General features: G+C 38.5%; 1 protein-coding gene across 3 annotated transcripts in view; it reads left to right on the top strand.

Moving 5' to 3' along the window:
• Positions 1-15,461, top strand: part of LOC122557103 (ribosomal protein S6 kinase alpha-6) — a 131,313-nt gene that overhangs the window by 69,421 nt on the left and 46,431 nt on the right. For 2 of the 3 annotated variants that reach the window (XM_087992194.1, XM_043704418.2), the window contains exons 3-7: positions 3,080-3,161; positions 5,714-5,794; positions 10,851-10,930; positions 11,490-11,596; positions 11,949-11,986. In XM_087992194.1, the coding sequence (XP_087848320.1) occupies positions 3,080-3,161; positions 5,714-5,794; positions 10,851-10,930; positions 11,490-11,596; positions 11,949-11,986 (388 nt within the window). Of the gene's footprint in view, positions 1-3,079; positions 3,162-5,713; positions 5,795-10,850; positions 10,931-11,489; positions 11,597-11,948; positions 11,987-15,461 lie in introns of those variants that run through there. The other variant, XM_043704422.2, reaches the window with a different exon arrangement.

Below are 15,461 nucleotides of genomic sequence, written 5' to 3'. Positions count from 1 at the left end.
GGGGCATTGAAGAGAGACTATTGTTCAGGAGTCACACCTGGGAGCTCCATCTTGGCCCGCCCCTCCTCACAGTCCTCAGATAGGTGTAATTCAGAGTAAAATCTCTGGAATGCCGCATTCATCTTTTTGGAAGCACATGTTAGGTTCCCAGACCCTTCCCTAATTGACATAATGGTTTGAAGGGCACTCCATTTCCTGGCGAGATTCACTAGGCACTTGCCCTATTTGTCACCATGCTCATTTAACCTTTGTTTTGTGAAGGTAAGCTCCACTGTACCTATTGGTTCTTTGCTGTCTTCATGAGCACAGAATTCAATGCAGACCGCAGCGCCGTAATCCACTGCAGCTTGGCCATCAAGGGCCTGTCAAAGTGAGCCTTCTCGGCTGCCTTCAACTGTGCTTCGAGGAGATGCTGTTGCTCACCCTTCTGCTGCTTCCTACTGGCAGAGTAGGAGATAACTAACCCCCTGGCATAGGCTTTGGCAGTTTCCCAAGGGAAGGACGTGCTCCTAACCGAGCCTGAATTAATCTAGGAACACCCTGAATTCTTTAGAGAAATACTCCACTGACTTAATATTCTTAAGGATAAAGGGATCCATATGCCAGTGCCTCGGGCTCACTATAACGTCTTTAATCTTAACCAACAGGTACACTGGAGCATGATCAGAGATGGTAATATTACTAATTGTACATGATGCCATCAAATCCAGGGTTGCCATGGGGGTCAGAAAGAAAATCCGTCCTGGTATGACATCTGTGTGGATGGGAAAAAAAAACGCAAAAGCCCTGCCTGTAGAGTGGAGACACCTCCAGATGTCCATCAACCCTAACTCTACACACAGATCGACTAATTGTTTAGTTTGTACAGAGAATATCGGGGAGCCTTTGGGCAACCTGTCTACTGTGGGTTCCTTAAGACAATTAAAATCTCCCCTGATAATGATATGCCGGAACTCAATACTGATCAGTTTAGAAAATGCATCTACCAGAAATTTGAGGAGAAATTCAAAGCACCCATCCCAACTGTTCCCGACCATAGTTTAGACCAGATTGTTACCAATAAAAAAAGTGGAAAAAAAAGTCCTAAACAGACTTCCTCCTTTTATTTAAAGTGAAGTAGACATAGCCAAACAACATTATTATTTGCACATACTAAATTGTTTAGATTAAGTTAATTTTTGTCCACAAAGTCTCTTGCTTTCTCCGACATGTCAAAGAGATGTACAGATCCATCTAAGTGTTCCGAAGCACCGCTAGATACCTGAAAGACTACTGCATCCCAAGCTCCCTCAGTCTTGTCTTGGCGCCATCATAGGATTTTCTTTTCCTGATCACTGCCACTGAGAAGTCCTGGAAGAGCATGATCTTAGAGCCCTCATAATCTAGGGCCTTCGGATTCTTCCCCGGGATCCTGGAAGCTTCGACGATTGTCTTCTTATCTCTGTGGTGATGAAACTGCATCAAGACAGGATGAGGACATTGATCCAACCTGACCTCCATGCTGAGACCCAGTGAGCCCCCTCAATCTGCAAGCTTCTCATTCCAGCCTGCAAGTTAAGGAATTTTGGCAACCAGCCCTAATAAATTTCACCGGTCTCTCACTTTCCTTACCCTCCAGCAGACCGACAATCTGAATATTTTTTTCTCCAGATCCTGTTCTTGAGGTCATCAACCTGGTCAAGCAAATTATGGACCTGCGTCTCCAGGGCCCAGATTTTATCCTTGGAGGAATCAGTATTAGCTTCCACCAATGTGACTGTGTTCTACCTCATCTGTCCTTTTCTCCATGTCTCCCAGCTGCTGTTCATGGTTCTGCAGCATGATAGAGATTGGGGCCAGCTTCTCCTCTATCTGCTTGCCCAACATCTCATGAGATTTCATGAGCTCCTTTAACAGGACCTTGTAGGAAAAAGACTCTGAGGATCCTGCAGGCTGGACCTGGCCTTGGATGTACCACCTCCCTTCTTTGGCAACCCTGGCCGGTGAGGTAAGTTGCTCTCTGACAGTTTCCTGGGACACCACAACCTTTCCAGAGACCCAGGGTATTACAGTAGTCCGGGTAGGGCGGGTTAAAACTTCGCCCTGCCTGCGCTGCGGTGCGGAGCTCTGCAACGTGAGCTTCCTAGATTGCCGCCATCTTGGATCCCCCGATCTCGACCTTTTAACCAATGCTTCTGAGAAAGTTTAGTAACTTTCACAAGTTCTGCTTTAAATATAAAGAAATATTTCAAGTATTTACAATGCACAAGCAAACCTAAACAGTGTTCGTGCTCCACGTAAGTTTTCTTTCACATTTCTTCTTCAAATGTGACCTTTATTTATTTCTGTCTCAAGTGCAAATTATTTGGAAACTGGCTGAACAACAAATGACAGACAGAGTAAGATTAATGTGAAGGTACTGTATTTGTTAGGATATTCTTCCATCCATTCTGAGGCCTGAACTATTCACCCCAGTGTTTACTACTGACTTAGATAATAGAATAGAAAGCCATTTATCCAAGTTTGTTGGTGATACAAGGCTGGGTGGCTTTATAAATATTGTAGATGGGAGCTTAACGTTATAAAGAGATTTTGTTCAGTTAATGTATGGGCAAAGTTGTGGCGAACATATTTTAATGTAGGCAAATATATGTTCATCCACTTTGAATGTATGAAATTTGAAACTACATACTTGCTATGAGGTGAGAAACTATAAACTGTGGCTGTCCAGTAAGGCTTTGAAGTCCAGGTATAAGGGCCATTAAAATATTATGAACAAATACAGAAAGTAGCTTTAATGTTAGAGTCTAGTCTTTATGCAATGAACTGAGGAAGCACTTTTCCCTAAGGCTGATGGCAATTTTGAAGCCTCTTTCATAAAGCCTCTAATGCTTTATCCGTAGAAATTTTCAAAATTGTGATCACTAGATTTTGGTTGCTGTGGAGTACAGAAGATTGTGAAGCATAGCCCTAAACTTTATTTGACTAGTTGATGATTCTTGAAAATGCTGCAGATGATGCTACTGAAATTATTTCAGCTCATGTTTTAAATTTCAATTCTTCATCAAAATTATAACCTTTTGCACATTTCTGTGATCAGGTCTTTCTGGTTCGAAAGGCAGTTGGCCCTGATGCTGGACAGTTGTATGCAATGAAAGTACTGAAGAAAGCAACGCTAAAAGGCAAGTCTGTCTTAACTGCTTATTTCAAATTTTAAGTTCAAACTGTTAGTTTCCCATCCTGAATTAAGGAGGATGAGAAACACATTTTATAATACAAAATCGGAACACCGCAAATACTGAGAAGCTGGAGATACTGAGGTCAGACAGTCAAAGTTAATAGTTCAGGTCAATTAACTGAGAATTTTCTATTTTCTTTTCCACCATTTGTGCTTTATCCTCTTTTTTTGAATTGTAGTGTTACATGAATGGGCTTTAATATATTTTAAATCCTTAATATATGACCATTTATAAAAAAAACTTTGAGAAAGTATTGCTGAAGTCACATTTGATTTTGTAAAAAGGCCTTCAAGTTTTCAACAGGTTTAACTAACTGGTCATTCATAAAATTCAAATAATAGAGCCATGATGCATATTGCATCCAACCAAAAGGCCTGTGTGAAATGAATTTTAACAGATGGCAATTGCCAGATTGTTTAGCTGAGCTACTTCTAATAAACATTTGACATTGTTTCAGTCTTGGTTGTAAATGTTATATCACTCATTTGGCGTGGGAATTTGAACTGGCAAGGCTTTCAGGTCTCTGCTTGCAGATATGGTAACAATGGTACCAAGTGCTTTGAGTACATTGAAGTGCCATTTTCCCTGGGAGGTAAGCAAGCTTGATGTGCCAGAAATTAAACATTGAGCCATAAAGGTGTACAGCACGGAAACAAACCCTTTGGTCCAACTCATCCATACCAACCAGATATCCTCACCTAATCTAGTCCCATTTGCCAGCACTTGGCCCATATCCGTCTAAAGCCTTTGTATCCATATACCCATCAAGATGCCTTTTAAATGTAATTGTGCCAGCCTCCCCCACTTCCTCTGGCAGCTCATTCCATTTGTGCAGCACCCTCTGTGTGAAAAAGTTGCCCCTTAAGTCCCTTTTATATCTTTTTCCCCCCCTCACCCTAAACCTATGCTCTCCCATTCTGGACACCCCCATCCCAGAAATTTTATAAACATCTGTAAGGTCACCCCTCTGGCTCCGACACTCCAGGGAAAACAGCCCCAGCCTATTCAGTCTCTCCCGATAGCTCAAATCCTCCAACCCTGGCAACATCCTTGTAAATCTTTTGTGAATCCTTTCAAGTTTCACAACATCCTTCCGATAGGTAGGAGGCCAGCATTGTACACAATATTTCAAAAGTGGCCTAACCAATGTCTGGTACAGCCACAACATGACCTCCCAACTCCTATACTCAATGCTCTGTCTAATAAAGAAAAGCATACTGTGTTGAGTTTGCACATTCTCCCCGTGTCTGCGTGGGTTTCCTCCGGATGCTACGGTTTCCTTCCACAGTCCAAAGATGTGCAGGTCAGGTGAATTGGCCGTGCTAAATTGCCCCTAGTGTTAGGTGTATTAATCAGGGGTAAATATCGGGTTGGGGAATGGGTCTGGGTGGGTTACCCTTCGGAGGGTCGGTGTGGACTTGTTGGGCCAAAGGGCCTGTTTCCACACTGTAGGGAATCTAATCTAATCTAATCTAATCTAAAATGACTAAAAACATTGGACTCCGCAACGATCCTTGTGGCACACCAGTCCAGTCTGAAAAACAGCTCTCCATCACCACCTTCTATCTTCTACCTTCAAGCCAGTTCTGTATCCAAGTGGCTAGTTCTCCCTGTATTACATGAAATCTAACCTTGCGAACCAGTCAGTCATGGGGAACCTTGTCAACTGCCTTACTGATGTCCATATAGATCACATCCACCGCTCTGCCCTCATCAATCCTCTTTGTTACCTCTTCAAAAAACTGAATCAAGTTGGTGAGATTTCCCACGCACAAAGCCATGTTGACTATCCCTAATCAATCCTTGCCATTCCAAGTCCATGTAAATCCTGTCCCTCAGGATTCCCTCCAACAACTGTCATTGTTAGGCTCATCCTGGATGTTTGGCAAAGATATGTTTTTGAATGATCAGATCCTCATTTGTGCCATTCCAAGGTGTCTAACTGTAAGCTTTCAACAATTTTCCCACCAGTTAGTTTGGACATTAGATTTTTGTATCCCTCAGAAATGGAAAAGAAAATCTAGGGAAGTATCAGCCTTTAATTCCTGAAAACCAGCTTTGCAACCAAGTGCAAGTTCTGATGAAAGGTAAATGACCTAAACCACTAACTTGGCTTAACTTGAATATTTACAGCATTTAAAAAAAAAATTCAGTTTTCCAGCATCTTCAGAATGTTGCTTTTATTTTAATGAGCATAATTAATACACTTGAGTTTTTAGGTAAATTATTTGGTCTGTATATTTGGGTAAGGAGCCAAATCACCTAAGAATCAATGTCCTTGGTTTACTTTTTCCTTTATTTGTATGAAATAAGTATCTTTATATAGTCTAGTTCCTTTTGGGAAAGGGCAGGGTAGTTAGCTTCATACAGCCAGCAGTAGTTGAAGAACTAAAATTTGTGCAGGTTGAAGGAATGTTCTCATCCCAGGTGATTTTGGTAGATTTATGAACTTTCTACATTTCCTTTCAGTGATGATTGTGTTTGTTTATTTTCAGTACGGGATCGTGTCCGAACAAAAATGGAACGAGATATTCTAGTCGAAGTAAATCATCCATTTATTGTTAAATTACACTATGGCAAGTATTAAATTTGACTCATGTTAAATTATTTTGATACTTCTAACTTAGTTTTTATAAATTCAAAAGGCATCTGGATGGGTACATGAATAGGAAGGATTTAAAGGGATATGGGCCAAATGCTGGCAAATAGGACTAGATTTATGTAGCATATCTGGTCAGCATGGACGAGTTGGACCGAAGGGTCTGTTTCCATGATGTATATCTCTGTCTCTAGATTATTTTATTCTGTTGTATTTTAGACAATATATAGATTCACTACTTTAATTTTCCATTACAGTAGTATACTTTAACTATTATCTAAGAATATTTTGTACTGATAGAGTACCTGTAGAGGCTGATATTTCAAAAAAGAAACTTGAACTTTCAGCTGATAGATCATACAAGGTTTTACATTTTGAGACATTTACTATTATAAGCAGACTTAGTAGCATTAGCTAAGTACTGTTGTACATTTATATTTGCTAAGCTACTAAACAGAAAAAAAAATAATTTCACAGGCACACTGTCTCTGAAATAATCGTTCATTTTTTTCCTGGACCCAGCCCAAATTTATTAGCTTCTGACAATTTACTTTTAATCCTTACATTTCTGGTCAGATAACGTTTAGTCCCAGAGTTGTCTTTCACAGTAAATGTTTTTCCTCGAAATTCTCCCTCGAGAGCAAGATAAGCAAATCCTTATGCGTTTAATATTTTCAATCTGATTGCAATCTCCTACCTTCATTCCTACATGCATGGACACTTTCAACTCTTGGCTGTGTCCCCTCTCTCCTGGATCCTAACAGACTAGCTTGCCTGAGCTTCAAGAATATCTTGAGAAACTGTGATCCTCTCAAACTCCATTTCTTATTCATGTGTAATATATGGGTCTTGAATCCAGTTTTAACTTGTTAGCTATCATAGAGATGTCAACTTTCTCATATCTGGGAAGCAAACAGAGTTTACAGTATTGTTCACAAATTGATTCTGAATACCTTCTGAGAACTTTGGAAATTTGCTGTCTGACCACTGTAAACACAGATGCTGCTGTCATTGTCTTTGAGCTTGAATAACCTACAACTTTCTTCCTTTTAGTTTTAACAGACTGTTTTAGGCAGATATTTGAACAGGTGACATTTTAACTCAACTTTGTCCCAGATTAAAGACCATCTCAAAGTATAACAAAGTCATAAACCTCATATTTGACACAGTACTTTTTCAATGCTGTCAATAGTTAGCCATGCATTTGTGTGATACAGCAATAATCCCCTAATTTAACAATGCAGCGTGACAAGGAAGTTAAAATGCAAAGAGTGAAAGGTTTAGTGGTTGCTAATGGAAATGTGACAGGTGGCAGAATTAATTTGCTTTGTGTGTCTGTTATTATTTGAGTGAAATATTATATCATTATTTTGAGAAAGTAGAAGAAAATGGTATATTTATGAATGATAGTTTAAATTATGTGCTTGCCTATGGTCTTTGGACAATCACATGAACTTTGGTGTACTATCAGTCCCCTCATTGGTGAATAAATCGGCTGCTCAAGGATGTGCTGCTTAAGTCTCAACACTTCTGATCCAAAATACACCCGCAACTAATTAATCAAAATTAGTTGAATAGTTTTTTTTTGCGGCATAGCCCATGAAAGATGGGGCCATTTTAATTAAGAAATGTAAATAATGTTTGTGATCTTTTATTCTAGTTTAAGATCTGTGGAAGCTGATCCCACTCAGAAATCTAGGCTCATCTCCAAAATAAGTTTGCTAACTGTAGTGGTTAACAGGCCTTCTAGGTAGCTTTAGATTCAAGCTGGTTCTTTTGCCCACAGGACACTAATACACAATTTCAAAATTTTTGAATGTTATTTTGAACTTAATAAAGCTGATAACTGTACTCTGATAGAAGTAGAAAATTGTGTTCTTTGAGTAATTTTCAGGAATTTATCTTAAAGGAGGTGACAGCACATTGTGATTAAAAATGCAAATTTTGTGCTAAGCCAGTATTCAGTTGTATTATTCAAAGTTACCATTTTATATCGAGGAATATTGTAGAGTAACATCTAAAGAAAAAAATTGTGAAAGATTATAGCCTGATTGTGATGATTTTGGCAGATTATGCATCTGGCAAGGTGGAAATTAGATGGAAAGAAACTTGATTAAGAAATACTGCTTGAAACTAGCACAGTCTCTTTGATTACACTCAGTGGGAATGCTGTCCCCGTATTTTACTTTATCTTATATAGTTGCTGCTTCCATGCTCAGACTATCTTTTGTCTACAGAATTTTGTTTCTAGCAAGTTGTTTGTACCTTAAGTTTGATACCCACAAAAAGTTGAGTGTAAATCACAGCAGGTATTGGGGTCAAAATAGTTTGTAAGAAAAGGAAGATAACAAAAAAATTATAAAGAAGTAGTCTTGGATAGATTGTTGGTACTTAAAACATGACACAGATGCATCTTAGGATTTTGAAGGAAGTGAAAGTAGAAATTGCAGGGGTAGTAGCCACAATCTTACAGTCTTCCCCAGTCTTTGGAAAGATGACAAAACACTGGACAGAATTGAAATCATTATGGACCTCATTCCAGAAAGGTTGTAAGGATAATCAAGCAATTACAGACCAGTTAATTTAAATTCAGTGGTAGGGAAACTTATAGAAACAATTACTCAGGGTAGAATTAGTAGTGGAGATTGAAAAGGTGGGTTTATTCAGAATAGTCTGCAAGATTTCTTATCAGGGCGTTTAGAAGAATAGTAATGGTGCACATCTTTTTATACTGTATGAGGAGAGTATGCTGCTTGGATGGCAAGTGGACTGTGATTGATGGAGGCATTGCTGTAGAAAATGCACCAGAGAGATGGTTGACTGTTAATGGCCTAACTTTGTTTGAATTTAAACCAGATAGATTGTTGTCAACAAATTGCCCAAGGAATAAACCAGAGACTCGTTTTGTTAAGTTTGAACTGGTATTATGTGTGTGCGTATTCTTCCTGCCCACAAGGACCAGGATGCATAGAACTAAAAGTTACTCTGACAATCAATTTAGAATTGTAAGTCACTTTGGCAGAGTGGCACACTTACATGTACTGGAGCTATATATATATTAGCACATATATGTTTGTTCTTTGTAGACAAAATAAAAATATACAGACAGTGCACCGGTTTCAATTTTGCAAAATAGGTGACTGCAATTCTTTGGTTCATTGGATTCCGATATGATTGACCTGGTGTGTGATAAGTTGAGGTTAGTTTCGTAGTTATCTAGGATTTAGACTAGATTATGACATCTAATCTTTCCTGAGTAATTGGTTACTTAATTGCTGTTCGATTTGCCGATTTTAAGTAGGCAGCTGGAAACTGAATAGTTTTGGCCCCTTATCCAAGGAAAGATACACTGGCATTAGAGGCACCCCAGAGAAGATTCACTACGTTGATTTTGGGCACTAGGTATTTTCTGATGACGTGATGTTGAATAGGTTGGGCTGGCATTCATTAGAGTTTAGAATAATGAGACACCCATTGAAACAAAGAAAATTCTTATGGGGCTTAAAAGGGTTAATGTGGAGAGGTTGTTTCCCTTTGTGGCAGAGTGTGGGACAACTGGTTATATATTTGGCAAATAAGGTCACCAAGTTAGAAGAGAAATACAGAGAAGTTCCCTCAGTAGTGAATCTGTGATATTGTTTACTGCTGTTGAGGCTGGGTTACTTAGTATATTCAATGCTGAGAAAGACAGATTTTTAATCAGTGAGAGCATTGAGGATTATGGAAAAAAGGCTTGAAAGTTGAGTTGGGAATTATCTCATCAGCCATCTTCTCAGTAAACAGAATGGCAGGCTTGGTGGACAAAATGGTCCACTTAGGCTCTTATGTCTTCCGGTCTTAGTGCTGACCTCTTAGCCGTACTATTTCTGAAGTCCACCCAAACTGACTCGCCACCTTGATGTTTCAAGTTAAGGCTATCTTTCAGTACTGAGTTATAGGCACCTTAAGTAACTGAACAAACCAACCCCTTTTTCTTGAGTCATGTTAAGTACCCCAATCAACATTCAGATCCCACCCTTTGTCATTTACAGCCATGTTGCTAATGCTCATTAGGTCATCATGATATCATCTATCCAAAGAAATCTAAACACATAAATAGAAAGTGGGGCATACCACCAGCGCTTCACCGGAGGCTCACTGATGATGTTACCTTGTATGATGATGAAGTATCTGGAAACAAACCTTCCAGCTCAGTGCATTCATAATCCTTTCTCTGCTGATGCACTCTTTGTATGTTTTGCCACTTCCTGCCACATTCTGCTAAGTTTCCAAATTGCTCCCCTGCTTCATTATTCTATTGTTTGTGTTTATATGCCACATTTCCACTTACTTAATTGTTTCCCCTCACTATTTAGTTCAGTAACCTCTCCCCTGCACTAGGTATGTTTTTCCCAGACATTGGTCCCTGCACTGTTCAGATGTACAGCTGAACTACCTGACAGCTTTCACTTTCTCCAGTTCTGGTTCCTGTACCCAAGCAATCTTTCAACAGATCTAAGGGTCTTGCAGCCTGTCTGAATGTAAACAGTGGCTACAAGAGTGAATGAACAAACTGACCATGGTAATGAGGTACTGGAAGCTGTTAATGCAAGGGCGTTAGCCAGAATGTATTGATAGAAGGAAGACAATATGGTTGACGGATGGATAGCTTAGCAACAACTTTTCATTCTGTCTTGAGCTGCTCTCTTTCTGTGCTGTATACATCTTTGGATTATAAAATTTGTTTATTTTGGATGAAAATGCACTTATTTGTTTAATCACTCAGAATCTAATGCAGTACTTTTTTTTCTTGAAAAAGAAACCTTTCACTCGGCTAGTGAATCCAGTTTTTGCATGTTGCACATGTCAGAGGCTCCCAATTCTCCCATTTTTCAATCTTTTTGTGCTGTTAGAAACTTTTGCAGGTTGTAGATTACATCTGGTGCTCCTTGCATTCAAGCAACACAGATCTCAGCTTGGTTATCAACCTGTTGCTGGCATAGTATGGTTCCAAAACTTATGCTTTTCACTCATTTCACTAATTTTTGCTTCAGCCTTTCAGACTGAAGGGAAACTTTATCTAATTTTGGATTTCCTCAGGGGAGGGGATGTATTTACACGCTTATCCAAAGAGGTAAGATATCAGATATCATTTTCACATAACTGTTGATGTGAAAGTAAATTCAAGTTTTAAGGAAAATGATGAAAGAAAATAAAACATGCTGACAGTCCTCCGGTATTCCATCGTAACCCGATACATTTGTCATCCGAGAGAGAGTAAATTGCAAGTGTCCACAATGGAACAAACCTAATAGAAGGAAGGATGTCAAAATAATTTTCTTCCTTGTTAATTTACCATCCGTCGTAATTTGAGACTGTCCCAAACAAAAACGTACGATTTTCAAATCTAGTTTTGTTCAGTTAGCTTTAACCTTCATACTGCTGTGTCTCTAATGCTTCAGTTATGAGAGTATGTTTAGCCTGATGATTTGTTTGTATTTGTAGCATCATCAATAAATTGCACGTCAATGCTTTTTTGGTTTGGTCTGTATTTAGTGAAAAATTGGATATCTCTTCAAAATTAATATTTGTAAAAACAGCATTATGATTATTTTAGTAAATATACCTCCTGTCTGTGCAGGTTATTGTACTGACGTCATAGAATTGATAAAATAATACAGTTCCTCATATAGGTCATGTTTACTGAGGAAGATGTCAAGTTCTACCTCGCAGAATTGGCCCTTGCTTTGGATCATCTACACAGTTTGGGAATAGTGTACAGAGATCTAAAGCCAGAAAAGTAAATCCTTTATTTTCTTCTGGATTTATATTACATATTTATCCATTATGCATTTTATGAATATTTAAATTATAATCTTAAATAGTTAATCATTTTTTTAAATGCCATGTTTACATTGCTAATTAGAACTAGTTGAATTTTATATTAACCTTATTTCACAGAATTTTTATAATGGTTTGAAATACCTTCTGAAAATTTGTGATAATGTTTTGCACAAAATTAATATAAATTACTAGCATACTTTAAAAACAAATGCTCATTTTCTTTGTAAATATTCTTTATAATTGTAAATAATTTTTGTAAGAATTCATTAAAACTTATGTACATTGGAGAATGTGAATTTTAATTTCAGCATTTTACTTGATGAAGGAGGACATATCAAGTTAACAGGTAGGTGCATTCACCACCCAGTGCATTAACTATGTAGATAATTATTTTATGTATGAACAAGGTTGTTTTGTCAATCTTTAATATAATTCTGTGACTTTTAAAGAAAAGCAGACTTAGAATTTGCTTGGACTTGCAAGTATAATGGCTAGGTTTGCTGTTCTGAGCCTGTCTTTTGCTCAGGTAGTTGAATTCTAACCAAAGCATTTTTTTTTGTGCAAAATGGTGGAAATATTTGTTGCCTTTCAGTCAAAAGCCTAATTGGCAAATGTTGGATGGAGTCCAGACGGCTGCCAGCAAATGATCTGCAACAATATTTGAGAGTTATCTTATTGCTTAGTTTTCCTTCCTTAGTGATATAATGATGATCCCTTTCTTGTCATTCAGTAAATGATGAATAAAACAGCATCTTCTTTTAGATTATTTCACTTACATTAAAAGTGAGATTAAAAGAAATGCAATATACACACACTAACAACAGAAAATAAATTGTATTCGCAACAAATTCATGTAATTAATCTTTCTTATAGTCAACCTCGAGCCCGAACATAATAGTGAATGATAGAAGTCACTGTGTTTGTATTTTGTTAAAAATTCTCTTGAATATTTTGAGAACATTAAAGTAAGGATCTGAAGTCCTGTGCATCTCACCTACTCAGCCTTCAATTGTCTTCGAAATACGCGGAAGCATATTGGTTATGGATTAACCTTCATTTGTTAGACCATTCCAATGCTTTATTTCCCCACTGTTATTTTGAACAAATTACTCCAGAAAAAGTCACTGTAGCAAGTGGCTTTTCTGTAAATTGAAGCTAGGTTCATAGTTCACTTTGTTTCATGCTGAATTGGATCCATCCACTTTGTTTCATGCTGATAAGGCAAAAATGTTATTTAGATGTAAAATGTAGTCTAAAATGTAATTAAAATTTGCAGTACAAAATGACTTTATAAAATAAAGTTGAAGTTGTTTTAAGAAATTAGTACCGTACATATACAGAATTATTTTTATGAACAGCCTTTAATGTATTTAATTTTGTACATCCAAATGATTGCCCACTTCTTGGAGTAGGATTTCTCAGATTAGTTTAGGCATTGTCACCTAAATGGCTACACGTGCAAGTTATAGCTTTTAATTTGAATCTTAATTAAAGCTCAACTTAATAAAACTAAAGATTGTAATAGTGTAGCCATTTAAAGAAATACAGTGTTCCAACAGAACTTTTGATGTATTCGCGTCCTGACCTGAATAAAATTCTGATTCAACTAATACACATTTGTGTTGGTTCTGATAAACCTATTTATTGATAGAAATGGGAAGTAACACCATTAACATGAAAGCTTGGTGCTTAATCACGAGTTCTTTTCCAAAACTATTAGAACTGATTATTTATTTATTATTTTTTGGTCAGTTGGGATGTCTGATGTGCACAAATGTTTATTATGTGTAAAACTTAAAATTATCCTCATGAGATTCAGTCCAGGACTTAGTATTAATAATACTAAATTGTGAGCAGTTTACTTTACAATGGAACTTAATCCTGGATTAGAATCAGTGGTAGAGAAACTTTTGAAAGAAATGGTGAAGCAGAAAAATCGCCTTCATTTAGAGAGGCATGGTTTGTTCAGGAATAGTCAGCATGGCTTTGTCAAAGGGAGGTTATGCCTAACACATCAAGTGGAATTTTTGAGGAGGTGACCATGTGTTTGGATGAAAGTACATGGAGCATAGAACAGTACAGCACAAAGAACAGGCCCTTCGGCCCACATATCATGATGGCATTCTAAACTAATCCCATCTGCCTGCACATGGCCTGAGTCTAGCTACTCCCTTCTGGTTCATGGGTATGCCTAAATGCCTCTTAAACACTGCTATCATCTCTGCTTCTACCCCTGGCAGCATGTTCCAAGCGCTCACTGCCTTTTGTAAAAGGAAAACTTTCTTTCCACATCTTTAACTGTTTCCCCTCTCAACTTAAACCCTACGCCCTTTTGTATTTGACATTTCCACCCTGGGAAAAAGACTCTGACTATCCACCCTAGTCATGCCTTTCATAATCTTATATACTTCTATCAGGTCACCAACACTCTTTCCCCTCCCCCCCCCCCCCCCCCCCCGAGCTTCCAAATGCTCAAATGCAAACAATCCAAATTTGTCCAATCTATCCGTATAGCTAATGCACTCCAAACCAGGCAACATCCTGGTAAATGTCTTTTGCTCCTCTACAAGGCATCCACATCCTTCCTATTGTGTGGCGACCGGAACGGCACGCAGTACTCCAAATGTGGCCTAACTAAAATCTAATGCAACTGCAGCATGACTTGCCAACTTTTATACTCAATACCATGACCAATGAAGACAAACGCACCATACACCTTCTTTGCCACCTTATTCACTTGTGTTGCCACTTTCAGGGAGTTATGGACTTGCAGCTCAAGATCCTGCTGTTTATCAATGCTTTAAAAAGTCCTGCCATTTACTGTATACATTCCTCTTGCATTTGACTTCATGGGTGCGACCTAAGTACAGCTTGGAAGGGTACCTTGAAATTTCGGGCTGTTGGAGTAATTTATATGGATTTCAGCAAGACATTTTGACAAGGCCCCACGTGGCAAACTGATAAACAAGGTCAAATCCCATTGAATCCAGAGTAACTTGGATAAATGACAGAAGGCAGAGGGTGATAGTATTTTGTGTGACTGGAGCCCTTGACCATGACCTGATCTCCCAGACCAACCACAATCTCATCACCTTAGGGGATCTCTATTCCACAACCTCCAACCTCATACTCCTTGAACCCCCCCATTGCCAGTTTCTCCCTATTACCCAAAATTCACAAGGATTGGTGCTGGGTCCCTTAGTATTTATGATATTCAAAAATGATGTAGATGAGAATGTGAGGATGATAAGTAAGTTTGCGATGATATAGAGTTTGGCAGGGTAGTTGACAGTGAGGAGAGAAGTGTGAGGTTATTGGAGGGTATAAATGGATTGGTCAGATGGGCAGATCAGTAGCAAATGGGAACTATCTCTAATAAATGTGAGGTGATGCACTTTGGAAGAAGTTAAGAGAGTACTCAGTGAATGGTAAGCCACTAGGAAGCTTAAACAAACAGAGGGATCTTAAAGTATTTGTCCACAGATCCCTGAAGTTAGCAGACAGGTTAATAGGATAGTTAAGATGGCAAACGCTATGTTTACCTTCACCTGTCATGGTATACATTAGAAGAGCAGGGAGGTTATGTTGGAGCTGTACAGAAGTTTGGTTAAGCTACAGCTGGAGTACCATGTGCAGTTCTGGCCACCACACTGTAGGAAGAGAGTGATTGTGTAGGAAGAAAGTGATTGTGTTGGAAGGGGGGGAAAAGGAGATTCACCAGGATGTTGCCTGGGATGGAGCATTTCAGCAATAAAGAAAGGCTAGATAAACGCAGGTTGATTTCTTTGGAGCAGTGAAAGTTGAGGAGGGACCTGATAGAG

The sequence above is a fragment of the Chiloscyllium plagiosum genome, unplaced genomic scaffold (assembly GCF_037043375.1).
Source record: "Chiloscyllium plagiosum isolate Xiang-an unplaced genomic scaffold, Cpla_swu_hap1 HiC_scaffold_11, whole genome shotgun sequence".
Classification (NCBI taxonomy): domain Eukaryota; kingdom Metazoa; phylum Chordata; class Chondrichthyes; order Orectolobiformes; family Hemiscylliidae; genus Chiloscyllium; species Chiloscyllium plagiosum.
The sequence above is the reverse complement of the archived record's forward strand: the minus strand, read 5'-3'. Positions and strand labels throughout refer to the sequence as shown.